The 23,591-nt window shown below is 47.7% G+C and overlaps 9 protein-coding genes across 9 annotated transcripts; all 9 read right to left on the reverse strand.

Annotated features, from left to right (window-relative positions):
• Nucleotides 1-2,159: 2,159 nt before the first annotated feature.
• Nucleotides 2,160-3,204, reverse strand: LOC122624331 (estradiol 17-beta-dehydrogenase 8). The gene is made up of 2 exons (XM_043803833.1): nucleotides 3,066-3,204; nucleotides 2,160-3,003 (listed from the first exon to the last, which is right to left on the reverse strand). The coding sequence occupies exons 1-2, from the start codon at nucleotides 3,106-3,108 to the stop codon at nucleotides 2,297-2,299; spliced, it is 750 nt and encodes a 249-aa protein (XP_043659768.1). The 5' UTR covers nucleotides 3,109-3,204; the 3' UTR covers nucleotides 2,160-2,296.
• A 483-nt stretch (nucleotides 3,205-3,687) lies between these two features.
• LOC122624066 lies at nucleotides 3,688-4,161 on the reverse strand. The gene has a single exon (XM_043803499.1). The coding sequence runs from the start codon at nucleotides 4,159-4,161 to the stop codon at nucleotides 3,688-3,690; it is 474 nt and encodes a 157-aa protein (XP_043659434.1).
• Nucleotides 4,162-4,862: 701 nt separating this feature from the next.
• On the reverse strand, nucleotides 4,863-5,801 carry LOC122624881 (ubiquitin carboxyl-terminal hydrolase 36). The gene has a single exon (XM_043804633.1). The coding sequence runs from the start codon at nucleotides 5,799-5,801 to the stop codon at nucleotides 4,863-4,865; it is 939 nt and encodes a 312-aa protein (XP_043660568.1).
• A 1,011-nt stretch (nucleotides 5,802-6,812) lies between these two features.
• LOC122624866 (trichohyalin) lies at nucleotides 6,813-7,874 on the reverse strand. Its single transcript, XM_043804609.1, has 2 exons — nucleotides 7,757-7,874; nucleotides 6,813-7,621 (listed from the first exon to the last, which is right to left on the reverse strand). Exons 1-2 carry the CDS (start codon nucleotides 7,815-7,817, stop codon nucleotides 6,813-6,815), a joined length of 870 nt encoding a protein of 289 aa, XP_043660544.1. The 5' UTR covers nucleotides 7,818-7,874.
• Nucleotides 7,875-9,053: 1,179 nt separating this feature from the next.
• On the reverse strand, nucleotides 9,054-9,836 carry LOC122624820 (serine/threonine-protein kinase pakD). Its single transcript, XM_043804535.1, has 2 exons — nucleotides 9,782-9,836; nucleotides 9,054-9,712 (listed from the first exon to the last, which is right to left on the reverse strand). Exons 1-2 carry the CDS (start codon nucleotides 9,834-9,836, stop codon nucleotides 9,054-9,056), a joined length of 714 nt encoding a protein of 237 aa, XP_043660470.1.
• Nucleotides 9,837-10,874: 1,038 nt separating this feature from the next.
• LOC122624922 (trichohyalin) lies at nucleotides 10,875-11,879 on the reverse strand. The gene is made up of 2 exons (XM_043804699.1): nucleotides 11,810-11,879; nucleotides 10,875-11,692 (listed from the first exon to the last, which is right to left on the reverse strand). Exons 1-2 carry the CDS (start codon nucleotides 11,877-11,879, stop codon nucleotides 10,875-10,877), a joined length of 888 nt encoding a protein of 295 aa, XP_043660634.1.
• A 1,638-nt stretch (nucleotides 11,880-13,517) lies between these two features.
• On the reverse strand, nucleotides 13,518-14,339 carry LOC122624883 (histone-lysine N-methyltransferase SETD1B). Its single transcript, XM_043804637.1, has one exon. It carries the CDS (start codon nucleotides 14,337-14,339, stop codon nucleotides 13,518-13,520), a length of 822 nt encoding a protein of 273 aa, XP_043660572.1.
• Nucleotides 14,340-15,514: 1,175 nt separating this feature from the next.
• On the reverse strand, nucleotides 15,515-16,375 carry LOC122624663. Its single transcript, XM_043804331.1, has one exon. The coding sequence runs from the start codon at nucleotides 16,312-16,314 to the stop codon at nucleotides 15,583-15,585; it is 732 nt and encodes a 243-aa protein (XP_043660266.1). The 5' UTR covers nucleotides 16,315-16,375; the 3' UTR covers nucleotides 15,515-15,582.
• Nucleotides 16,376-18,930: 2,555 nt separating this feature from the next.
• On the reverse strand, nucleotides 18,931-21,789 carry LOC122624843 (mediator of RNA polymerase II transcription subunit 15). The gene is made up of 2 exons (XM_043804568.1): nucleotides 21,540-21,789; nucleotides 18,931-21,392 (listed from the first exon to the last, which is right to left on the reverse strand). The coding sequence occupies exons 1-2, from the start codon at nucleotides 21,670-21,672 to the stop codon at nucleotides 18,931-18,933; spliced, it is 2,595 nt and encodes an 864-aa protein (XP_043660503.1). The 5' UTR covers nucleotides 21,673-21,789.
• Between the last annotated feature and the right edge of the window lie 1,802 nt (nucleotides 21,790-23,591).

Below are 23,591 nucleotides of genomic sequence, written 5' to 3' on the forward strand. Positions count from 1 at the left end.
GTTTTCTTTTTTTTTCATTGGAAAAGCGAAGGGGAAACTCTCGAAAACTGAAACTAACGTGAGTTGGCAAATGTCAAGAGACTGGTGAAAGTAAAGCCACAGAAACTGACATTAGTTGGAATCCTATTCAGAACCCTTTCTGGAAATGCACCAGCTCTCTTGCAGTTTCTTTAGTCTAATTTAATGTTAATTTTATTCGAGTGCTACTCTGCTAAAGGAATTTTCTAATATTCCCACTCATGTATGAAACCTTGAACACTTTTATATCAACAATTGAAGTTTGGTAAGCCGTGTTATACTTGCACACAAATATTCAATATGCTTTTCTCCACATATGTATGCTTCCAGAACTTTAATTTATTTGGGAAAATTTCTTTCTGTTTCCCAAAAAACCCAGCTCGTTGACAATTGCAAAGTTCCGTGAAAGCTGCTTCAGAAACTGCAACTCGCATCGTCCGTGAAGTCGTGCGGAGTTTCTCCGGCGCGTTAATCACTCTGCAATCCAACATCCTTTCGGGTTTCAGGTTCCCTCGGCTCCTTTTTGGATCCCGCTTTTCAAGGGGCACGGCGGACGGGACTGGAGATGGCACAAAAAACGGACACGAGGCGCCCGAAGAGTTACGATTTCATTAACATGAGATATGGCAAGTGCCAAAGCGCTGGTCGCTCCGAAGCCGTGGGTTTTTTTGGGCACAGGGTTCGGGATTCGGGGGCTCGGAGGTTCGGGGGTTTGTGGTTCGGTTGTTCGGGGTCGTTACGGGGGTCGTGTTGGGCTGGTTTATGGCTCAAGTGTTGGCTTGTCGTCGCCGCTTGTGTCGCACTGCGTTGTTAATTGCTACAAAGAGAGTGGTCGAAGGAGCGACAGAGACAGGTGGCTGGAAAGCACTCGGAAAAATCATTGACCTACTTTCAATCAAATGGGATTCCGCAAATAAATAATATTGCAGTTCAAACAGCTTGTGTTTTCTTGAATGTGCTTTGAAAGGGTTGCTACCATTGCTGGAAATGAGGGATTCTTCCTGAACTATAATGTTTATTATGTCTGTTGGATGAAGTTATCTTAGCTTGGTTGTGAAAATGATTCCTTTATTTGTTCCAGTGCACGAGAAGCAAAAAGAGCGGCAGCTCAGGGTCGCTTCATATGATTAGCAAATGTTTTGTTTTTCACTATGCACTAAAAACCAAAGGAAATGGGAAACGCACCAGCTACCAGCTGGTGGTTGGGTGGTTTTGTGGATGGTGGGTGGTGACGGTTTCCCGCCCGTCATCCCTAACCCCAAAATGGCTGGCAAGTTTTGTGTGAGCCTTTATGCGGTGCTGTCGGTGGTGGGAGGTTGCTTAATGCTGGGTGGCCACTGTAATTGCTGTTCTATGTATGTTCTGCTTGTGTGTGTGCATGTGTGTGCGTGTGTGTGCGATTGTGTCCCTGTGTGCGTGGCCAGTGGGGGAGAGTTGAATTTCTTGAATTAATAAAATGTCTTCATTATTTAAATTGCACGCACGACCACAGAGGCGGAAAACCCGGGACCCCAAACAACCCAACCACCACTCAAACATATGTGTGAGTCGCCTGACGTGCATATATCTCCCAGTGCGACTGTGTATGTAAGCGACTGAGTTAATTAGCAGCTGGGGAATTGTGAAATATATTAATATTGTACATTTCGGTGGGTCCAAATAACGAATAGCCACCCACCCACAGCCCCACACCCACAGCCCTGCCAACAAACCACAACAAGCCGTGTCGCACATTCCATTTCCCACTTCGACGGTCCTTTTGTGGTCAATCGCAATGGTATGGGGACGTTGCGGTGGTTTCGCTTATCAGAGCATAGATTTTTGATCGAAACAACTGATCGGAGGCGTACGTGGTGGACTGCAAAGTAAGTTTTGCATTCTTATGGGCATTTGAAAAGGGGCTACAATAATTCTCCCAAAGGTATGCCATATACTTTATTGCCAAGTTACGTTCTCAAACGATAGTATCGATAAACTAAAGAGCTGTGCGATATAAAGATCACCCATAGATGGCGTAGTTTGAATTGCGAACAACAGCAACAGGTGTGAGGTCAATGTTCATATTGAAGAACATGTTTACGAATTAAAAGGCATACGTTTTGTAGGATTGTAATAATATGTGATAGTACTGTTAGCGAACATATGTTTAAGTTGATTTATATATTTAAAAAAAAAAAATTTTTAACGAATGACTGGACATGTAAATGCAATAATCTGGACCCACTCTTGCAATATATATATAGAAGCCATCCTTCTATGGATTGCACATATTCCCCGATTATTTGAGGCCCCCGGTGACCTCGATGGCGGCTCCATTGACGTAGGACGACTGCGGGGAGGCCAAGAATGCAATCACCTCGGCGATCTCCTCTGGCTGACCCAATCTGCCCAAGGGGCAGCGCTGCACCACCTGCTGCTTCACGGAATCGGGCACCACCGCCACCATGGGCGTGTCTATGTAGCCCGGCAGGATGCAGTTGACCCGAATGCCAAACTTGCCGAACTCCTTGGAGGCCACCTCCGTGAAGGAGATCACTCCCGCCTTGGTGGCCGCATAGTTGGCCTGGCCCACGTTGTTCATCTTGGCCACGATGCTCGAGAGGTTCACAATGCTGCCGTTCTCCAGCTTCTGCTCGATCATGGCCTTGGCATAGGCCTGTGTGACCAGGAAGGTGCCCTTCAGGTTTACCCCGTACACGTCATCGTAGTCCCGTTCGGGCATCTTGAGCAGATAACCATCTCGGGTTATTCCAGCCGAATTGACCACAATAGTGGGTGCCTGCTGGAACTTCTTTAGAGCCTCGGCCACCGAGGATTGGACACTCTGGGCAGAGGAAACGTCCACTTCCAGGGCGGCAGATCGCTCGGGGCCCAATTCCTGAACGGTTTCCTGGGCTGCCTTCAGATTGCGGTCGGCAACGATCACTTTGGCACCATCTCTGGCCAAAAGGCGGCAGGTGGCACGACCAATACCCGAACCGGCTCCTAAAACGGAGATCAGAGTCGCAAATGAAGTCTAGATGTCAAGGAAAAATGGGGATACACACCTGTTACCAGGGCCACTTTTCCAGCTAGTACTCCCACTGACATGGCTCCGAAAATGACTTAGTAAACAGCAGTTTTCACTTGTTTGCCCCTCAAACGTCGTGCGACAACTACATATATAATCACTAAAAGTTATCGCCGGCCAACAGCTGTTCCAAAGCTGATTAGCTATGAGCAAATAAAACATAAGCGGTGGAAAGCTTCACCACACGATCGTTTTCAGAGAGCTTTTCGGTGGAACCATAAGTACATTCGAAGAAAACAAAAATTGAGAAGTCCAAAGATCATAAAAGCGCTTTAAAATCTGTATTGTTTGTGCAAACATAGTTTTGGGCTCGCTTGAAAAATACGCCTACGTATTTTAAGTACGTAACGAGATGGGGATTCATTGGTAGTATGAAACCGGTTAATAAATGTAGTGCAGAGCAAGCAGTTCTTCAATTAATATTTTAAATTCATTTTTATTGTAAGGAAGGCTGTAACGAAGGCCAACAGTATTTCAAATATGTATGTACATATATTCCCCGACCATCCCTCGTCAATTGTTTTCAGCCCAGCGCCCAAAAGAGTGCCAGAAGAAGTGTTGTATCCCCAAAATGGGTGTGTATTTCCCCTCAATTCATTTCACTCCAGTGGTATAAGGTAGTACTCCTCCAGCTGGGGACCCAAGTCCGCACTCCGGACCCCGCCATGTCCAGCACTCCGAGCCAATCCAAACTGCCTGAGGAGCTTCTTGAGATATCGCTTGGGTATTTTCACCAGCTGTCGCCGGATTATCCGCTGCACCCTGTTCCATGGGCGGCTACTGCCGCGGTGATCATCTTCGGGATCCTCCAGCTCCTGATCTTGATTCGGGTCGTCTCCTTCCTCCTCTTCATCCACCAGATCTCCACCATCTTGGCCCTTCTGTGCCTGCAATTTCGCCAACTGCTCAACGAGCTGCTTCAGCTGCTTCTCGCTCAGCCGACTGAGATCTACGGGATCATTTTGGGTCCGCAACTGGAGTCTCGATCCGCAGGTTTTGGCAGAAATCACCGGAATCGATGGTAACAAGATCGAAACCACGATCAGTACGATCAGAAATCGCTGTCCAGCCATGTTTGTACTCAGCCCCGGGCTAAACAGCCGCTTAAATACCCGAAAATTGCCCCATCATTCGTCACGATCTGATCTCTTTGCTGATCTCGGCCCAGAAATGTGGGTCAAGTGCGTACTTTTCACAGAGATTTTTTTTGATTCTATGCCCATAAAGGAGATTGTACCAACCACTGTTTTTGCGTTTATTTGCTTCTGGAGATCAACGATCATTGATCTTTGGTACTTGATCGTTGTGACTTCAGATCTTTAGAGGGATGTGTTTTTGAAAATGGTTTAGGAATTTAGACAAATATTAATATGATTTTAATAGGCCCAAAATGTGTGGTAAAGTTTGTTACCCAAAAGTGAGCATGTATATATCTTCTTATTTTGTTTAATAGAAATTTAATGTTGAGCAGGGAGAGGGGTATTTTGTGATAACTGGTTTTTTAAATAAAAGAGGAACTTATGGCAAGAGTTTTTCTATTTTAAGAAGTTAAATTATTTGACTCATTTTCTACAATTTTTTTGATTGATCAAAACCACCCACACAAAGATAAAGTAAGAAAGCAGTTGAAGTACTCTTGAATGGCTTTATTTATGGTTTATCCTGTCGCAGGAAGTGCGGCAGTTGTAAGTTAGGCTACAATAAATTAGAAAAAAAAATTATCTTGCTGGAAGTGGTCGGATCGCGGGATCCCCTGAACTTGAATCGATGATCCTTAGACGGCGGTGATGCGGTTGCGGCGGTTCTTGTTGCGATTGCGACGGTTCTTCTTGTTGCCGTTGCGCCTCCGGTTGTTGTTCTTGTTGATCTTCTTGGCAGGCACTCGCTTGCGGACCACGCGGCGCTTGGAGGCGGGACGACTACCGGTGTTGAGCATCACCTTCTGGCCGTTCTTGAAGTAGCGACGGTACCGGGGCGGGATGCGAACGCTGATCACCTGGCCGCGGCGGGCGCCCTTGCGTCGCAGGCTGATGTGGTTATTGCTTTGGGTGGCCTTGGCTCCCTCGCCGGTGGCTCCGCTAGTTCCCTGCACATCGTGGCCGGAGGTGACCACCTCGTATTCTTGGGCGCCAGCGGCCAGGGCGGCCTGCAGAGCCTGCTCGTCCATCAACTCGGCGGGGTAGGCCTGGGCGGGCTGGGCCAGCTCCTGGTCCTGTTCTTGGTCCTGATCCTGATCCTGGTCCTGATCCTGTTCGTGATTCAGCTCCTGTTCGTCATCGTTGCTGCCATAGCGGGCACCCTTGATAACCGTTCGCCGTGCGGTTGTTGTTGTCGGCGAGGTGGGTGTCGTGGGCGATGTGGTGATGGTGCCAGTGGCCGAGGGAATCGTGCCCGTTGAGGTCACCGTCACCGTGGGCGATGTGGGTGAGGTTGTGCCAGTGGACGTCCCGGTTCCGGCACCGGTGATAATGATCGGGATCACCGGCTGGTTGCTGCTGCTGAACAGGTTCTTGAAGGTCAGGAACTTTTTGAGGAACAGCCTGCCACTGGAGGGATCCTTGGCAGTGGTCGATGCACCAGCGCTGGAAGCGGCCTGGCCCACCTTGACGTCCTGGTCGGCTTGACGCGACTTCTGGGCCATCTTCTTCTCGGGTGCCGCCTGTGCCGCCAGAAGACAGCAGGCGAAAAGGATCACGATGGCGTACAACTTCATTTCGGTTAAATGTATAATGTATAAACTCTTTTGTGTCTTCGGGAAACTACTCTGGTTAAGGAGAGAACTTTTCGGGTAGACCAAAATCGCTGCGATTTCTGTTGCTTGCCGATGGCTGGACAATCAGGCTTTGATACTATATCGTCCAGCAATGAGGCTTTTTATAGTCCCGCAAAATACGCTGTGGAATGCAAATCGTAAGTGCCGAACGGTAAATCTGTGTACACAATTGAAATTCAATTGATCCGTGGTGGTGGCTCAAATCGTCAAATCGCTGCCAGCTATAATGTATATTCTCCAAATTCTCCGTCGTCATCATTCTGCCGGTCATCCCATGGGTTTTCGGCCATGCGGAACGCCTTTGGGTTTTCGAATTGGTATTGGAATTGGAATTGGGGTTTTGGTCTTCAGGTTTCTGCAGCGCCTTGGGCTTTTGCTAGAGTGGGCTGAAAAAAAGTGAAAATCTATTGAAATTCGTTTCTAATTGAAGCCGCTGGGTCGAAGGTGGCCCAAAGCCTGCGAAAGTGACCCACAAAGTGCCATAAACGTGTGCCTAACGATCTTTAATATTCCATTCGTAAAGCTAAACCCAAAACGAGTAATTCAATTCACGTTCTTTTCGTTTTTCAGGAGTCCGAAATAAATGTGTTTGATGATTATAATATATTGAGCTACATATATAGCTACATGTAAAATAAATAACATTACATTCTTGTACTGGTACTATCCACATATTCCTGAGATTATCATGTTGCTATCGTATAACGTTTTAGAGAAATCCAATGGAATCTAAATGTAGGATATAACATTTGATATGTTTTGTGGGTATGAGAAGTAAGTTGCAATTGGTTGATTTGCGGAAGCTGATGGGATGTTGCTTGACAAATTTCTAGCAGAATCCAAGAATATTGATAAGACAATGGATTATTTTTTTTTTGTATATATTCGCTTTATTGAAATCGTAGATGGCGTGGTTCAGAGGTCATAGCCAAGGGCTAACCGGTGGATCGCTCAGTTGCGGCGGCGGTTGGCGCGACGACGCTGGCGCAGGCGGCTCAGGCGGTTGTTGCGGCGCTGACGGCGGCGGGCGTTGCGGTGGCGGCGGTTCTGGGAGCGACGCTTCTGCTGGCTGCGGCGGGACTGGTTGCGACGCTTCTGCTGCTGGCGGCGAAGGGCACGACGGCGTTTGTTAACGGCACGGCGGCGGTTCTGGTTGGAACGGCGGCGGGCGTTGGACAGCTGCTTGCGCAGCTGGTCGTTGAGGTCCTTCTGGCGGCGCAGTTCGATTTCGCGGATCAGCTCGCTGTTGGACAGTTGGTTCTTGTTGCCGGAGGATCCGTTGGAGTTGCTGGCGCGACGGCGCATGGCAGAGGATGAGGAAGCTGAGACTTTGGGAGCCACGAGCTGGAAGCCGTCCTCTTCGTTATCGTCATCCTCCTGCTCGTCATCCTGGTTCAGATACTTTCCCTCCTCCTCCTCCTGCTCGAACTCGTCGTCGTCGTCCTCGTTCTCCTCCACCTGGTTGTTGAATGAACGACGGGAGCTAGAGCTATCGGTAGTAGTAGGGGATGCAGTAGTGGGTGTGGTGGTTGATGTGGACGTTCCGGTGGACGTTGTGGGTCCAGTGGGAGAAGTCGTGATCGTGGTGGTGCTGGGCTCAGTGGTAGTGGTGGTGGCAGGTGCCGCCGGTGGGCAGGATGGCTGCTTCAGGGCCAACAGCTGCTGCAAGTTGCGTGCCTCGACCTGCACTGGCTGCTTGAACAGGCGGTACTTGGACTGCTGGGCGGTCTCCTGGGCGGACTCATCGTTGGAGCGGGCAACTGGTGAATGGTGAATACATTATTGTAGCTTATGTAGGTTATTGGTCACTCAGTTCATTCGTAGTCCGCTGGAATCTCCGCTTACATAGCCAGGAGTGGACATTTTCCGAAAAATAGACTGCAAACTAAACTCACCAGCCGCCTGGGCAATAATTGCTGTGCCCAGCACCAGCAGAGCTCCGTAGAAGAACTTCATCTTGCGCTTTTCCTTGGGATTTCCTGTGGAACTGATCTAGGCCTGAGGATTGGATTGGATGGGACTGTGCCTGTGCCTGTGCCTGGGGGAAGGTCGTCGGTGGACTGTGATATTGCCAGCGGCCAGCCGGGGTTATATACCCCACGCTCCAGTTGCGGATCTAACAACAACAATCCAACCCAGAATCGGCAACCATAATTCTCATTATCATTTCTTTTTTCGCAAATTTGCACATTCGCCAAAGTTTTTGCATAAATTTTGGTGACCGCTTGCCGATTGTTGAACTAGTTTGACCCATGCGACATATATTAGCCAAAGTTCGCTGTAGTATTTCACTTGGAATCTGATTGATAAACACAGATTTCAAAATTTCTGCGATAAGTTACTTAGTTTTGCTTAACAAACCAATGACGTTATATTAATGCATAATACAAAAGTTTATAGGCCACCGAATTTTTGCTTTAGAAGGCTTCCCCACTACTCGAATTTTTGAGCTGAAGATCCATATGACGTCAATGGAATATTTACTTAAAAGGTTTTCTGTAACTAAGGAACATTAAATAGTTGTATATTTATTATGTATTTGCATGTTTGGTGCATTGCCCACAGTAATGTAAGTCTAAAAGTGTAACATTATTGTTGCGCCAATGAACCCATATAGCTTGTAGTTCATATACTAATTTTTGGGGTCGTTTCAGATTTCTGAATTATCACAATGACTTTGAAATATGTCTAAAAAGATAGCACATTGAATAGGCTATTGAAAGCTATGATACTATAATATTAAAAATAAATTTTATCATCACTTTCAAGGGTCTAGTTCGGAGTGGTGACCTCATATTGTCCTTATAAATTCTCAAACAAATCTTCATTCAAAGTGTGTGCCTAGATTGATGACCCGCTGTCCACATCATTTAAAAGTCGATAACCGTATTGTATCCATTCATTTTATTCGGGTTCATTGTGGATTTTGAGATTTGGTGAAAGAGATTAGAACCAGGCATCAAGAATATAGAAAGGAGTTGATGATCGATTTCGTATGTTGCTATTTTGAGAATAGTAGTTGTACTTCCTATATCCCTGATACATTTCAGGCTCGATGTTTAGTATAGTATGATCAAGTGACGAATGACTTGTCTCACTCGACTCCCATTTCCCAAAGAAAGCCAACAAAATTATTATATCATTGCAATTTATTCAGTGTCGTTTGAAATCGATTTCCGGGCAATCCCCGCCTTAGGCGCCGATGCGGATGACGCGGTTCCGGTTGGGGGTGCTCTGGCGGAAGCGGCTGGCCAGGCGCATGTTGGTGCGGCGGTTGCGGCGCTGGCGGCGCTTCTGGTTCTGCTGCCTCCTGCGGCGCTGCTGCTGGCGACGCTTCTGCTGCTGGCGGCGCTTCTGCTGCTGCTGCTGGCGACGGCGGCGCTGCTGCTGCTGGCGGCGGCGGTACTTCTGCTGCAGACGCTGGCGCTGACGGCGGGCGTTCACCTGGCGACGGCGGTTGGCCTGGGAGCGGGCCACCTGGTTGTGCTCCTCCTCGTCGTCGTACTGATCCTCCAGCTGGAAGTGCTGCTGGTTGCCCAACTGCTGCTCCTCCTCGTCGTCCTCCTGATCATCGAGCGGCTCCAACTGGCGACCGCTGGTGGTTCCAGTGGGCGAGGCGGTGGTGGGGGTGGTGGTAGAGGTCGAGGTGCCGGTCGAGGTGGTGGGTCCAGTTGGCGAGGTCGTGATCGTGGAGGTGGATGGCAGCGTGGTGGTAGTGGGAGCTGCTGTAGTAGAGGAGCTGCTGCCCTTGAGGCTGTTCAGCAGACTGGTCAGCTGAGAGGTGCTCAGGCGTCCTTGGGCGGCGGGCTCATCTCGCTGGCGACCGAAGATCTGGAAGTTCTGGGGCTTGGCTGTGGGTTAGATGGTAATGTTGTACATGATCAGTTTTGAAAGTCCCCTATATTTGTAAGTTCACCCACCGTTGGCAAAGGCAGCCAGGCACACCACGAGTAAAAGTCCCTTCATCAAATGCATCTTGAGTTATATATCCTTTAGCTTGGCTGGAATATCTGAGTATCTCTTGGATGGCTGAGCTGTTGCTGACTGACTTCTTGGGTCGAGCCCCGGCATATTTATATGTAACCATGGCCCCTAGATAGCCTTAGTTCCCTAGAGGTTACAACAAATGGACCTGCTAAAGAGAGGAACATATGCAAAACTCCGAGAAAGAGGTGTGTTGGCCGAGCAGAGGAGACAGCGCTAGTTTGTTTTCGGGCCTACGAAGAAAGGGCCAAGAAAAAGCCAGCCTATTGGCGTTGTAAGCGTTTTGCATAATGCCATAAATAATCGCGATCTGACCCGTAACCTCAGCCATCCGATCGATCGCCGCTCATCATTTGCATATAGCTCGCGAATCGACACCATTTGCATATTCATATTCGGTTCTGATTTTAGATTCTCAGTCTTTAGACTGCGGCCCAAAGGGCGAAAGTGGAGCTGAGGTGTCAATGAACCGCATAGGCAGTGACCCCTTGAGAATTCCGCGAAGAAAGACATTCGCACGTTTGGCAACGAACGAGTCGTGGATATTACAAGGCTAAGCTTATTTCTTATATAAATCGTTCTTCAATGTAACAACTTTGGTATCCTAAACGGAAATGTATTCATTTAGATTGAGGCCCTATAAAAATGTCATGTACTTTCCTTAAATTGCTGTGTAATCATGAAAGTATCCCCATAACTAAGTTTAGTTATCTCATATGATCATAACAATTTTGACAATCTTTTAAGATTGCAGGGATCCAAGGATTTCATAAAGTCTTGCCAAGAATCGAGACAGTTTTATATGTATAGTTGTTTAGATCAACAGTTCGGTTCAGTTTCAGTTCTTACTGCTGGATATCTTAATGCTGCATAGATCGACCAAGATAATCTAACGACCCTTTTGCCATTTGTGTTCGTAATAATGAAAAAAAAATATGGATTTTGTTGCATACAAGATCGGTTTATTTCGGGGGTTCTGGGATCGTTTGGGGATCTGATCTGATCCGGGCAGGGATCGGGATCAACTCCTTAGTTGCGACGACCGCCACGACGACGACGGCGCATGAGACGGATGAGCCGGCGGCGCTGCTGCTGGCGATGTCTGCGCTGGCGCTGCTGCTGCTGGCGGCGGCGACGGTTCATGTTGTTCTTCCTCTGGCGCTGGCGCTGAGCCTTGGAGCGGTTCCTGTTGCGGCGCTGGCGCTGGGAGACGCGCCTACGGCTCTGTTGGCGCTGGCGGCGCAGGCGTTGCTGGCTTCGCTTCTCGGCGGCCCTCTGGCGGCGAAGGAGGCCCCTGATCCGCTGGTTGTGCTCCCGCTGGAGGCGCTGGATGCGGCGACGGTTGCGCTGTTCCTGCTGGAACTGGCGCCACTGCAGCTCCGAGGGGCGGACCAACGAATTGGAGTCTGAGGACTGCTGCACGGCATTGCTGTTGCCTGCGGTGGACGGTGCGGCCACATAGTAGTTCTCCTCATCGTCATCGTCGCCTTCGTCCTCGTCCTCTACGCTGTCGTCAGCGTCGTCCTCTTCATCTTCGTAGGCCCTGGGCATCTCCTCATCCTCCTCAACATCGTCTTGAATGACGGGGAAGGCACGGCCGGTGGTGCTAGAAGTGTCGGAAGTGGGTGTGGTAGTGCTCGTCGAGGTGCCAGTGGATGTTGTTGGTGCGGTCGGCGAGGTCGTCTCCGTAGTGGTGCTCGGCGTGCTGGTGGTAGTGGGGGCGGCCGTGGTCGTCGTGGTGGTGCTCTTTAGCGAGGACAGCTTGTTGGCAATCGACGAGGTGAAGCGGGCCTCCCCCTGAGCGTCCGAGGGGCGTCCACCCAGGCGGTACACATTGCGGCGTTCGGCTGAGATGAAATATTTGAAAATGATATTAAACCTGTACTATCTATTGCAGTGATGAAACAGTTATAGTGGTTTACTTGTTTTGTGACTAAAGAATAACGAGATATCTGAGGACTCACCCAAGGTAGCGGATGGGGCTAAGAGGGCGCAAAGGGCCACAGCCAGACTCAGTTGAAGCAGGCAATGCATTCTGCAGATGGGATCTCCTTATCGGGTTATGGGTTACGGATTACGGTTTCCTTGACTGGGAATCGAGGGTTCCAAACTCACTTGTTGTCTCTGAGTTTTCACTCACAACTGACTGACAACTGATGGACCGACCCGGGATTTTATACCCACTTGGAGCCCATACAGCTGATCGATTGCTGCCATCCGCCCCGCATCCCCATTTCCTTCCAGTGCCCACTTCTTGGCCAGCTCTATTAGCAAAAGTTCGCCCGGGGTCAAAGTGAACCGGGTCGCGGGTCAGAGGCGTACGAATTTTATGCTAATTTCCCATCTCTTTCGCCAAAACCATTCTTCTTTCCATCGCCGAGCAGCCGATGATTGATTGACGTCAAGTCGAGATTGACCCCTGGAATCTGGCTTACACAGATGTTCTGTGATGTCAGTTCTTGGTTTGTTTCAGCTCAGTCGGTGCTCGGCATTTTCACCCTAAGGAATGGAGTACTCAACTGAAGTCTCAAAATTTGTTTCGATAAAATCGCAATTTTATCAATGCTCGGAATTATTCATTTATATAGGGTTTGCGATTTGTTGGCTAGTTCGTTGACAAAATCTTTGTTTCACAACTCAAAATAAATATCTGCGGTTCTATTTTGTATATTTTTGCAATCCCAAGACAATACAAAAAATGCGATTTAAAATTATTTCCATATATGTACATATGTATTCCTGTATTTATATAAATCTAATTGTGCATTTATATCCTAAAACTTTTTGTTGATTTTTATATATATTTGGACTAGACTCTATTGACTAAAAGTATCTGTGGATCCAGTATACGACAAGTAATTCAATTATATCCTCCTTTTAATTTCGGAATGGTTTCCTTTGGGCAGTACCTATTTTGTTGGTCGACCGATTCGATTAATAAAATTCTTTATAGCAAATCTTTTAATTGTGTAACAAAATAAGTGTGCAAAGATCTTTCGGTTCATCTTTTTCCGCTTTATTATAAAACCAATAAGTAAATTCATAATATGCATTTTATTTTCAGTTCGTTAATCTTACTAAGTTTTGAGTTATTAATTCTAATGCCAATCTAATCATATCAATATCCAATTCTAATATCGCATTGACATTAAAAGAATTGTAATGGAGGTTGTGTCGAAGATCTTATACTTATTGTTGAAAAATGATCAGCAAATTAACAAATAATCCCAATGATAAATGCCACTTTTTCTACCAATTGGGCTGCGCAGTGGCTTGAATGTAAGAACGCATATTCCTTTCATTTTGGAACAAACCAATCTTAATTATGTATATCGCTAGGGAATAGCAACAGTATATGATAAATTAATAATTTTGTGACTATTTACCTTTTGCATAGGGATTAAATATTAGATCATAGTATACCAGCATATACCGCAGAACTTTTTAAATATTAAGCAACTTAAAAATGCAAAACAACAATATTTCCATGTAGTTTCATTTCACATCGTGCACCACCCATAAAAAAAACCAAAAAAATATTTATAATTTTCATATCACATTTTATTTGTCGCATCGTTATCAAGTGTTTCAAAATTCTTGTCCTGATCGGTAGTGGATCTTAACTATAATACTATATAGAAATGGGGTTAGGACGACCTCCGTTTTCTTTTCTCAACCCTGGAGGACGACCTGGCCGCGGCGCCTCTGGTTGCCACGCCTCCGGTTGCCGCCCTGGGGGCGGATGACGCGCACGTTGCGCCTGCGGTTGCCGCCCGCACGGCGACGCCTTTGGGCGGGGCGGCGGCGGCGTCGGACATTGTTGTTGCTGATGCCCCGGCGGCGGATGTTCCTGCGTCCGTTGTTCTTGCGGCGTCGTACCACCACGCGGTTGGCGCGCTCCTCCTCGATTTCATCGGAGGAGGAGGCGGATCGCTCCATGAGAGCCACCACCGCGCCATCGGGAATGGCGTCTAGGGCGGCACGGGGCACCAGGAGAGCCGCCTTGCCGGTCTTCTCGTCCAGGACACTCTGACCCTCGATCTCGATAATGCCATCGGGCACCATAATGGCGCCAGCCTGGTCCCGGTTAACCAACATCTGCTTCTTGGGCAGCTCATCCTGGACCTGATCCTGCTCCTGATCCTGGTCATCGTCCTGTTCAACGTCATCGTGGCTCTGCCTGAATGCCACACCGCTGCGGGCAAACTTCAAGCCCAGCTGGTGCTCCAGCTCGTCGTCATCCTCCAGCTCGTCATCGTGCTGGTCGTCATCCTGCAGATCGTCCTCCTCCTCCTCGACAATTTCGAAGCCCTGGACGACGGCGCCGGCATTGGCGCGACCCTTGGGAATGGACAGGAAAAGGTAGGGGTGCTGCTGCGCCCTCTGACCCTGCACCTGATTGCGCCCCTGAACTTGCTGGAGGCGTGGCTCGGCCAAGGCCACGGCCACAAACAGGCACAAGCCCACCACCAAGATAGCTCCCAGCTTGGACATCTTGATTTTAGAGATTTCTCGACGTAAAGTGCACAGAAATTAGAGATTTACTGCCGACCGGATCCTAATTGTAAGCAAGGCCCAAACAGAACTGTACGATCTGCGGCGGCGGCATTAGGTTTTTATGCGAAAAAGTTCTGGCCAAAAATCCAGAATCCATAATCTAGAACCCACAGAAACCGAGAAGAGAGAGCCCACTCAGGCCAGAAGAACATTGGGCATAATTGCGGTCGATGTCGGCATAATTTCAAGTGGCGAAATTTGTGGAAGAAATGTAGAAAATGGTGAAAAATAGAATTAGAAACGAAAGTCAGTGACCCGCCGGTGGGACAAAAGAAAGAGCGCTGAATAAATCAGCAGCCGCCGCCGAATCAAAAAGTCGAAGATCACCAAAGGCCCAAAAAAGCGCGCCGGTCATGCTAATGACAAAACAATCAGAGACACGCACAATCCCAAGATCGCCAGCCCAAGAACCCAAGACCAAGAAACCCGAGAAGTCAAGGGCCGATCCGAACTCATGATGGACCTGCTCTCGGAGTCAGCGACGCATGCGAAGTGGTCGTATCCCATCCCCGGCCACCGGTCATATACCCAATGTACAATGTGGATCTCGATGGGAGGGGGGCTGTATGGTATAGGGGGGTGTCTATGGTGTGTCTATATGTGTATAGCAGCACCGCTGATTGATAGAGCCTCGTTTGGATAGAATTATGGCTTTGTCCCGTGATTAATATGCCAGCCATAAGAGGCTTCTTGTGCGGGGAAGTGGCCAATTCTGCAGGTGAAAGACTGAAGGTTGGCCAATATTTCACATGCTAACCCGAACCCCCTGTGTAATTTTACTGTTTTCTTTGGTCTTTCAATGAATCTTTTATTATGGACACGGAATTTTTGATTTCATAATTACAGAACGTTCAAACATTTTAGACACATTGCAATATAACCATTTTACAAGGTGCTTTTTGCACGCAAGGTGCATTTAAAGGTGCTTCTTCCAAGTGTTTTCACAGTTGAAAGTCGGAAAGTATGCTAATGTTTCTTACGAAAACACTTCTTCCGCCTGACCTTTTATAATATTTTTGGTTATGCTGAATAGGGTTCTTAAAAGTGAACAACTTGTTAATAAACATTTCATTTACATCAAGATACAGGCATTTCGCAATTAGCTTCTACAATTCAATATTGATAAGTGTTGTTTATATAACTCTGGTTAAATTACTCTATAATGTAATTATCAGGCTAATCAATTCAGTGCAATTGCTTTGAACCAGTTTTTGGGCAGCAAGTGGACAATGTCCCGACAGAGGCAGAGGAACTCGTAGCCAACCACTGAAATGGAGGCGCCCAGCGTTCCGATCTTGAGCCACTTAATATTCCGGCTACTCCACTCCCTGCGGGCGAATCCCAGATTGAGGGAGAACCACTGGCTGCACGAGAGGAGCACGAAGCCACACAGGCCCATCAGTCGGTGGGGGACGTGCAGAGCCAGGTGGGTGAAGTACACCAGGACGAACCCACTGGCCAGGGTGCCACCGATAAGAAGAAGGCCCAAAAGGCCACACAATCCGTGTTTGGAATTAAAGTGCGGCTCGTGTGTCTTGCTCTTGAGGGTGCTCTTCATGAAAATGCCCACCGATCCCAGCCAAAGTCCCACCATTCCCAGCACCATGTGTAGCAGGCTGAGCCGCTTCTCGGAGAGGAAGTCTCCTAACCACCAGGAGTGGCACACCAGCAGAGATTCACCCACGCACAGAAACAGTCCCAAAACGGCGTACAGGGCGTGCTGGCCGCTGCGGTTGTCATCCATTTCCGAGGTCTTTCTGACCACCACCACGGCTATCACGATCAGCAGGATGTGGGCCAAGAGCTCCAGGACGATCCTGTACAGGTTCTCCTCAAAAACGGCGACCAAAAGTGGCCAGGCGAACTCATAGAACAGCAATTTCTCCGTGGTTGCGTTGTCCCCTTGACTCATTTTTGGAATAGAGTTTTCAGATTTCAGTTATGGAAGTGATATTGCAGTCATGGCAATACTGACTAATTTAGTCAAATAATTCTAAGCTTGGAAAAAATATGTGTTTAAATGCAATATTTGTTTCAGACTTTTTTAAATTTTAATAGCTGTGTTGAAACTGGAATATATTTGCCCAAGTATTAATCTCTAATTTCTATTCATTTCGTATCTTGCTCATTTTTATCCAGTTGAAATTCATCGGCAAAAATGTAAAAAGATCAAAGAATAGTTTTGAGCAAATAAAATAGCCAACTCACTCCAGCAATTTAGGAACTGTGCCTTTAATATATTCCTATATTATCTAATTCCATAAATATTCATAGTGCAAAAGAATTTCCAAAATGGTAGCGTATTTTGTAATGCTTGAAAAGTTATTAAGTAAAGACTTTCAAAGTTCGAAAAGTACAAAGTTTAAATAACTGTTTTTTAATCTTGTTCTGGAAATTGTTTTCGAAATTTGTGGGTACGTATAAATTAATTTCTTTCTTTTAAACCTGATGAACTGTTAGGCGAAATTGGGTCACCAAATAATTAGCATATATGTTTTAAAGAAATTTGCTAAACGGTCAAGATACATTCCAAAAATCCGCTAATTTGAAATCGATTTTCCCCCCAAAAAAAGAAATCCACCAGCACTTGGGTCATTTTAAATTCAAGCTCATTTTATTCAAGACATTCCAGAAGTCACAGTGAAATCCGCTTGGCAACAGGCGGCGGAAACTGCGAAAAATTTCTAAAATAAAAGAAACGCGAACTTCATTTCCATAAGAATGTGCCGCAGGAGAAGTTCAACGGGGTCAGGCCTCAAAAATTCATATTCAAAGAAGACAACGGCACAAAGAAAGCTGCTGTCCAGTTTTGGTTTTTCAATTTTTGGCTAACTCCGGCAGCTGGCTAATAAATTGGCCTAAGCCCGAATTATGGGCTGGGCCCAATCGAGTTGAAAGTTCAATGCCCGTTCTTTGGTTCTTCTCAGGCTTTAATTATATGGTCAAAATACGATTCGGCAGGTGCTGACCTTTGCCTGGGGGAATTTATGACCAGATATATGGCCAGGCAGGCACACACCCGTCTGAATGGGAGAATATGAATATACGAATTCCAAACTCTTTCTTCGGGCTTTTCTGCTTGGCGTCTTTAGCCAAGTTTCTTTAGCCAGCTTTTTGGCCACTTGCCTGAGCGTTAACCCCGGCCTATTGTCGCTGGAAACAATTAACGATCGCCTGAATAATGCTGGAAATACTGGAATAATGTTGTCAACTGGCCAGCTGAAGTGCTCGCATGTTGTCCTAATAGTGTCCGCTCTTTTCTCGGGATGATTATGCAAATTTCCGCCGTATGGCTAGGGGCTCAACATCTAGCCAAATGTGTTGGCAGCTTCTCATCTCATCTATCTGGGATGGATCGTTGGCTCCAGCTTCGCTTGACTCGCTAAACGTTGCCCGGGGTCTTCAAGCTGGAAAATAAATTGCGTGTATATTTTGTTTACCTTAACCAAAAGTCGAGTGTGCTGGCGAGAGACTCATGTTTATAATTGTCATTATTTTATGCTTATATCATTTCTTCGACCATACGTTTTAAATTAAACATTCAATTAAATACCCGATTATGAAGTTTTAACTGGGCCAGAACTACTGTTGTGCAAGCTATTGATCAGTTCACACAAAATTACGTTTTCAAATTCTTTAGTGTCTGATTAAACTTTTAAATAATCACCTAGCTCTATCGTTTGTTATGCCATTAATGCTTTCTTCCTTCTTTTTTGCATGGTGATATTGGGCTTAAAGCTCCTAAAAAACCTCTAGTTGCGTCTAAGCCTTCTTAAGCTTATCATTATCCTTACTTGAGCTTCGCGATGAGAATCTTTTCAGTTTCAACTGATATGGACAAACTAGCTTGCATCCTAGCATTAAGCTTAAAGCTTTAGATATTCTTCAAAAGATATTCTTAGCTGAACTTCCCAGACTTCCTTAAATACTTTGAAAAGCTGAGTGCTATAAAAACCAATCGCAGTGTTGCCTTCGATTGATTATTACGCTCGGGCAACTGTATCTACGCCAAATACCGTTAATCGGCCGACTAATTTGCATTTCGAGAATTAATCTGTCAGTGATTTATGCTTGAACCCAACAGCGAATTTCTTTTATCGCTGCGGGAATATTAATTAAGGTACGGCAAAAAGAGGCGTTCAAAAATGTTAGATACATATTTAAATCGGTCAACCGCACGGGTCTCAATAAGAAGCCATCGCTTTCGGGGCTCCAGATCAGGTTTCTGGACTTTCGAGGGTCAATGCTCTTTCAGATTTGAACTTTCAACTGGCCGAAGAAACGATAAAAAAAGTATGTTTAGGTTTGCTAATAGTTTTCTCTCTTTTGAGCCGGCGAAACTTTAACTTTTTGGTCAGGCATTAACACACGCAAAAAAAATGTAAAAAAAATTTATTTCTTTGTGGTTTTCACGGGGATTGAAAATCGTTTGGTTTTGGTTTTGTTTGTCATATTTTTTTTGTTATCTTCATTATTTCAATTCGAGCTCGTTTGGGTTCGATTTTTGGAGGGTTGTTCGTTTACAAAATTATGCTGCCAGTTTTGACTGCTCCAGAGGCTGTGGGTTCTCCACTTTGGGCTCCTCCTTCTGGGTCTCCTCCTTCTGGGGCTCCTCCTTCAGGGGCTCCATCTTTTGTGGTTCTTCCTTCTGGATCTCCTCCTTCTGGGGCTCCTCCTTCTGGGGCTCCTCCGTCTGGGGCTTCTCCTTGTTGTTCTCCTCCTTCTGGGGCTCCTCCTTCTGGGGCTTCTCCTTGTTGTTCTCCTCCTTCTGGGGCTCCTCCTTCTTAATCTCCTCTAGCTGGACTTCCTTCTTGGGAAGTTCCTCCTTCTGCTCCTTCTCCTTGGGGAGCTCCTCCTTCTGCAAATCTCCCTTGGGGGCCACCGGCTTTTCGAGTATCTCCAAAGCCCTGCCGCTCTTCCTAAGCGCGAATCGCCTATTTTGGGTCAGCAGATCGAGGTAAGGATGGAAATCGCCGTAGGACACATAGCGGGCATCACCGAAAGCTGGCTGGACATGTCGGGAGACGCCCGGCTCATCATCATCGCCAACCAAGATGAACTCCTGCTGCTCGGATCCGCTGGCGGCCATTTGCGGTGCAGCAGCAGCTGGCTCCGTGGCCATCATCTCCTGCTCCTGCTTGATTTCGGTGACCTCCATGGGCTTCTCCAAAGCCTCCACAGCCGGGGCCTTCTCCACAATCGTTCCTGGACGAATGCGAGTGGGCAGCAGACCGGTGGTTCCCACTGCACCAGCCTTTACGGGCTTAGCGGCAATCAGGACGGGCTGGGCGGAGATGGGCTTAATGGAGGATCCGGAAGAGGGTGATCCGTTTCTGGAGGGCGGGATCTGGGGAGGCTGGAAGATGTCCATAAGGGAGGCGTCGGCCAGGAGGGGAACCGCCGATGCGGTCAGCTGGGGACGCTTCTTCTTCTGGCCGCCCGAGCTGGCACCACCCCTCACCGGGCTAATGGCGCTCTGCGGAATATTCAGAATGAGGGGCTGCGCTTGGATGCCCTCGGCCAGGGAGACGACCGATTGCTGGTCGGGCGGTGAGAGGCCCAGCTGGCTCCAGGGAATGGTGATGTACTGGGTGGGACGACCTTGACGCCTCACCGGCACCGTTAGTGGCGGCTGTGGGAATGCACCGTTGACGGGAAGCCTCTGTTTCTTCGTCTGACCCTGGACATAGGCGTAGGGATAGGGAGAGTTCAGGCCCAGCAGCTCGGGGGCCACGTAAAGGGTCTGGCCATTGCGGTTTACCAGTAGCGTCGTCTGCTGGGGCCGACGGGTCTTGGAGGAGCCCGAGGACGATGTGGATGGACCCCTGCGCAACGTGGAGGCCAGTTCTCCGGGCGTTTGACCACGGGTGAACTGCCTGATCTGACTGATGATGCTCTGCTGGCCGCGCTGGATGAAGTTGGGCTGGTTCTGGCTGCGCCTAGTCGACGAGGAGCTGGAACCGAAGACCGGCTCGGGCTGGAAGTCCTGTTCCTGGCTGTCGTCCTCCTGCACCTGCTCTTCCTCCTCCTCATCGTCGTTCTCGTTCTCGTCATCCTCCAACTCCTCCTCATCCTGCGACTCCTCAACCACCGGCTGAACTGGCTTCTTCTGCACCTTGGTCTTCTTGTTCTGGGTCACCGATTGGCGGCGCTTCTGGCTGACCACCTGCTCATCCTGCTGGAACTTCCTGCGCTGATTTTGGGCCTGCACCTGGGTCTGTTTGCGCTTGGGCTTCTGCTGAGGACGCAGCTCCAAGGAGTCGTCATCCTCAAATTGCTCCAGGCTTTGCTCGTCCTCATCGTCGTCGAACTCCTCATCGAATCGGTTGCCCTGGAAGTAATCGTCCTCGTAATAGTCGTCCTCGAAGGAGTCCAGTCGGTTGTTGAAGCGGTTAGGGCGCTGGCGACGCCTGTTGCTGTTCAGGTTTCCGCCATTGAGGTTTCCATTGCCATTGCCATTGCCATTGCCATTGCCATTGCCATTGAGGTTTCCATTGCCATTTCGGTTTCCATTGCGGTTGCCGTTCCTCTGGGGACGCTGCTGCACTCGCACCACGATGTCTGGTCGCTGGGTGGTCGTGGAGGTGGTGGTGCTGGTGCTCGTGGTGGACTCCCTCACCGGGGTTTCCACCAAACCGGGCAGCTGCTGTCCGGCAGCCGCCAGGCGATCGTTGAACCAACCGGAAACGGAACCGGCCAGCGTCGAGAAGGAGGAGCCAAGCTGCTGAGCGGGATTCATGCCGAATAGCCAGGTTCCCGGGGACGCCGGGGCACTGGAGCCCGGTGCGGCCGGTGCCTGTTTGCCTTGGATCTCCTCTAGGGAGGCCTGGCGTGGCTTGAAGGCGATCAGCGGGTGGATGATGAAGTCAGCCACCGTGTGGGGTTGTTGGGCCACCGGAGCGGACTTCTCCTGAGCCTCCACCACCATTGGGGCTACCTGGACAACGGGCGGCTTCTCCGTGGGAGTTTTGGGAGCCATTGGCGCATCCGCTGCGTCACCCGCACACAAATCACAGAAACAAAAAATGCACAAATAAAAACAAAACACACGGCACATGAAAAAAAAGAAGAGAAACACAGGCAGAGATTAATGGAAATTCTAGGGGTTAGGGGGAGACATTGGATCCGTGGTCCTACCAATCAGCGCCATGTCGGCGATGGGCGACTCCGTTGACTGCTCCACCTCCGGAGCCTCGGTCACGGCGGAAACGGAAGCCATCTGGCCAAAGGCCATCAGCAGGCACATGCCCACCACCACGAACTTGGTCATGGTTTTTTTTTGGGGATTTTCTTCGGGTTTCTACTTTCACGCACGCACTGGGATTCTCGACTGGTATCGCTCTGGTTCTTAAATCAAGCTCCCGATTTCTGGGGGTCCACAGACAGAGGTTTCGTTTGCCGAACTGTTGGGGGAGCAACGCGACCCGAGCTTTTTATGTGCCGTCTACAAACGGTTTTGGCCAAAAGCCCATGTTCTGCCAAAAAGAGCAACCGATCCGGAGAGAGAGCGAGCGAGAGAGCCACTCGGAATGGCAAAGCTCTCTCTCTTTTCTTGGCATCGCCACTGGGGGCTGTAAATCAGTTTGCGGTTTGTTGACCGTTGGCCAAAAGAGATCAGGTCGCGGGTCGCGGGTCGCAGGTTGCGATGCTAAACGGTTCGAAATATGTTCTGAAAACTAGTTCGGGTCTACGGCCGTAACTATTATGGTTTAAACGACCGCGCCTAGATGAAACTTTGGTTGGACTTGTTAATAAATAACATACTCTTCAAAATATGGTTATCAGCATACCAAAAGGTTATCAGCAATTTTTAAGCACTGTTTTAAAAGAAAATATAGTTATATTTATTCAGACCTGCATAGCTTAATAATAAGTTAATAATTGCTTACGCAGGAAAGGTGGGATTTCTCCAAATAGATTAGAATAAAGAAAACCATTTTCTTGTGGAGCAGAAGCTTGATTAGCTTGATTGATAAATCGGATTTCCTGTATGCGTCCATTTTGTTCACGTGTATAAATAGGTAACGATTGTTGGAAGATATTAATTGATCGCATTCAAATCAATTCCCCGAATTCACTAGTAATTTCCGCTCAGCGATTTCTTTTCACCGAATGTGGATCAGTGTGCTAATTTTGGGAGTCTTTCTTAGCCTCAGTCCAAAAATAGAACTTTCCCTAACCATAGTAACTTTCCAAATATGTTGACCCCGCAAATGATTGGGTGAGATGATTTGACCCCGCCGGCGTGGGGGCAACTTTCTTCGCCATACACCTAGAAACCACACTTTGCTAATGAGTATTTACGATCTTTTTATGCATTTCCATTAGCATCAAATAACTTGGCTGGGATCTCTTTTGCTCGCCCAGCCCTTCAAGCTTATGAATACATTGCGTTCCATTTCGCATAATTTGGTTATTAAAACATTTGTTTATGTCGCCCATAATGGGCGGCAAATATGTTTTCCTTTTCCACAGGCCGCCCTCGTCATTAGAAAGAACTGCCAACGGTAGCTGTGGAAAATTTAAATAATTGCCGCGGCAATAACATAAATTAGATAAACCATCGGAGAGGCTGGCAAAAAACATGGAGCTCGAAAAAATACAGCACATAAATTAATCATACCACCCGTGGTCAGTTGCCCCGAATTCGGAATAAGCTGGGGCTGAGGAAATCGATTGGTCTCCGATTCCAGCCGTTGTTGAGGGCATTCAATTAATATTTAGTATCGGGAATAGTTCGATTTACCCGCTCTATTGAAATTTGTGTTCTTCAAAAACATGCCATAAGTATGGGAAACATTTGCAAATAAAGGAAAAAGCGATTGCAATTTACTCTCATTTTTGATACAGTCAGTTGGGTATGATCTTTCAATATTTTCCAGGGTGACTTCGATTCTAATTCACTAATTTTCTGTATAGCAACTCTTTCGGCCAGTCCATTTACGTAGAAATGGTTTTAAGCAATTTTAAAGCCAATTTTTAGGCGCATTTTAAAAAGCTATTTTAAGGCTTTGATTTGCATTGGCGCTAGACAAAAGGAAGATTATTGATTTATATTAGCCAACAATAGAAGAACGCAAGAAAGAGAGCAGACACCATAAATCGCATAAAATCTTAATCCGTCTTGCCATTATTTCGTCCAGCTTACCGCCTGTAGTTCGATGGGTTGGCCACTTAATCTCTGACACT

This window comes from Drosophila teissieri, chromosome X (assembly GCF_016746235.2).
Source record: "Drosophila teissieri strain GT53w chromosome X, Prin_Dtei_1.1, whole genome shotgun sequence".
Taxonomy (NCBI): Eukaryota; Metazoa; Arthropoda; class Insecta; order Diptera; family Drosophilidae; genus Drosophila; species Drosophila teissieri.

Bases quoted from the DNA above. Each gene is read 5' to 3' on its own strand.
- LOC122624883 (XM_043804637.1), bottom strand. From the start codon at position 14,339: ATGTCCAAGCTGGGAGCTATCTTGGTGGTGGGCTTGTGCCTGTTTGTG.
- LOC122624922 (XM_043804699.1), bottom strand. From the start codon at position 11,879: ATGCATTGCCTGCTTCAACTGAGTCTGGCTGTGGCCCTTTGCGCCCTC. The intron at 11,693-11,809 runs GTGAGTCCTCAG...ATTTCATCTCAG, and splicing joins AGCCCCATCCGCTACCTTGG to CCGAACGCCGCAATGTGTAC.
- LOC122624843 (XM_043804568.1), bottom strand. From the start codon at position 21,672: ATGACCAAGTTCGTGGTGGTGGGCATGTGCCTGCTGATGGCCTTTGGC. The intron at 21,393-21,539 runs GTAGGACCACGG...CGGGTGACGCAG, and splicing joins CGCCGACATGGCGCTGATTG to CGGATGCGCCAATGGCTCCC.
- LOC122624066 (XM_043803499.1), bottom strand. From the start codon at position 4,161: ATGGCTGGACAGCGATTTCTGATCGTACTGATCGTGGTTTCGATCTTG.
- LOC122624663 (XM_043804331.1), bottom strand. From the start codon at position 16,314: ATGAGTCAAGGGGACAACGCAACCACGGAGAAATTGCTGTTCTATGAG.
- LOC122624820 (XM_043804535.1), bottom strand. From the start codon at position 9,836: ATGCATTTGATGAAGGGACTTTTACTCGTGGTGTGCCTGGCTGCCTTT. The intron at 9,713-9,781 runs GTGGGTGAACTT...TCTAACCCACAG, and splicing joins CCTGGCTGCCTTTGCCAACG to CCAAGCCCCAGAACTTCCAG.
- LOC122624866 (XM_043804609.1), bottom strand. From the start codon at position 7,817: ATGAAGTTCTTCTACGGAGCTCTGCTGGTGCTGGGCACAGCAATTATT. The intron at 7,622-7,756 runs GTGAGTTTAGTT...ACCATTCACCAG, and splicing joins AATTATTGCCCAGGCGGCTG to TTGCCCGCTCCAACGATGAG.
- LOC122624331 (XM_043803833.1), bottom strand. From the start codon at position 3,108: ATGTCAGTGGGAGTACTAGCTGGAAAAGTGGCCCTGGTAACAG. The intron at 3,004-3,065 runs GTGTGTATCCCC...TCTCCGTTTTAG, and splicing joins AAAAGTGGCCCTGGTAACAG to GAGCCGGTTCGGGTATTGGT.
- LOC122624881 (XM_043804633.1), bottom strand. From the start codon at position 5,801: ATGAAGTTGTACGCCATCGTGATCCTTTTCGCCTGCTGTCTTCTGGCG.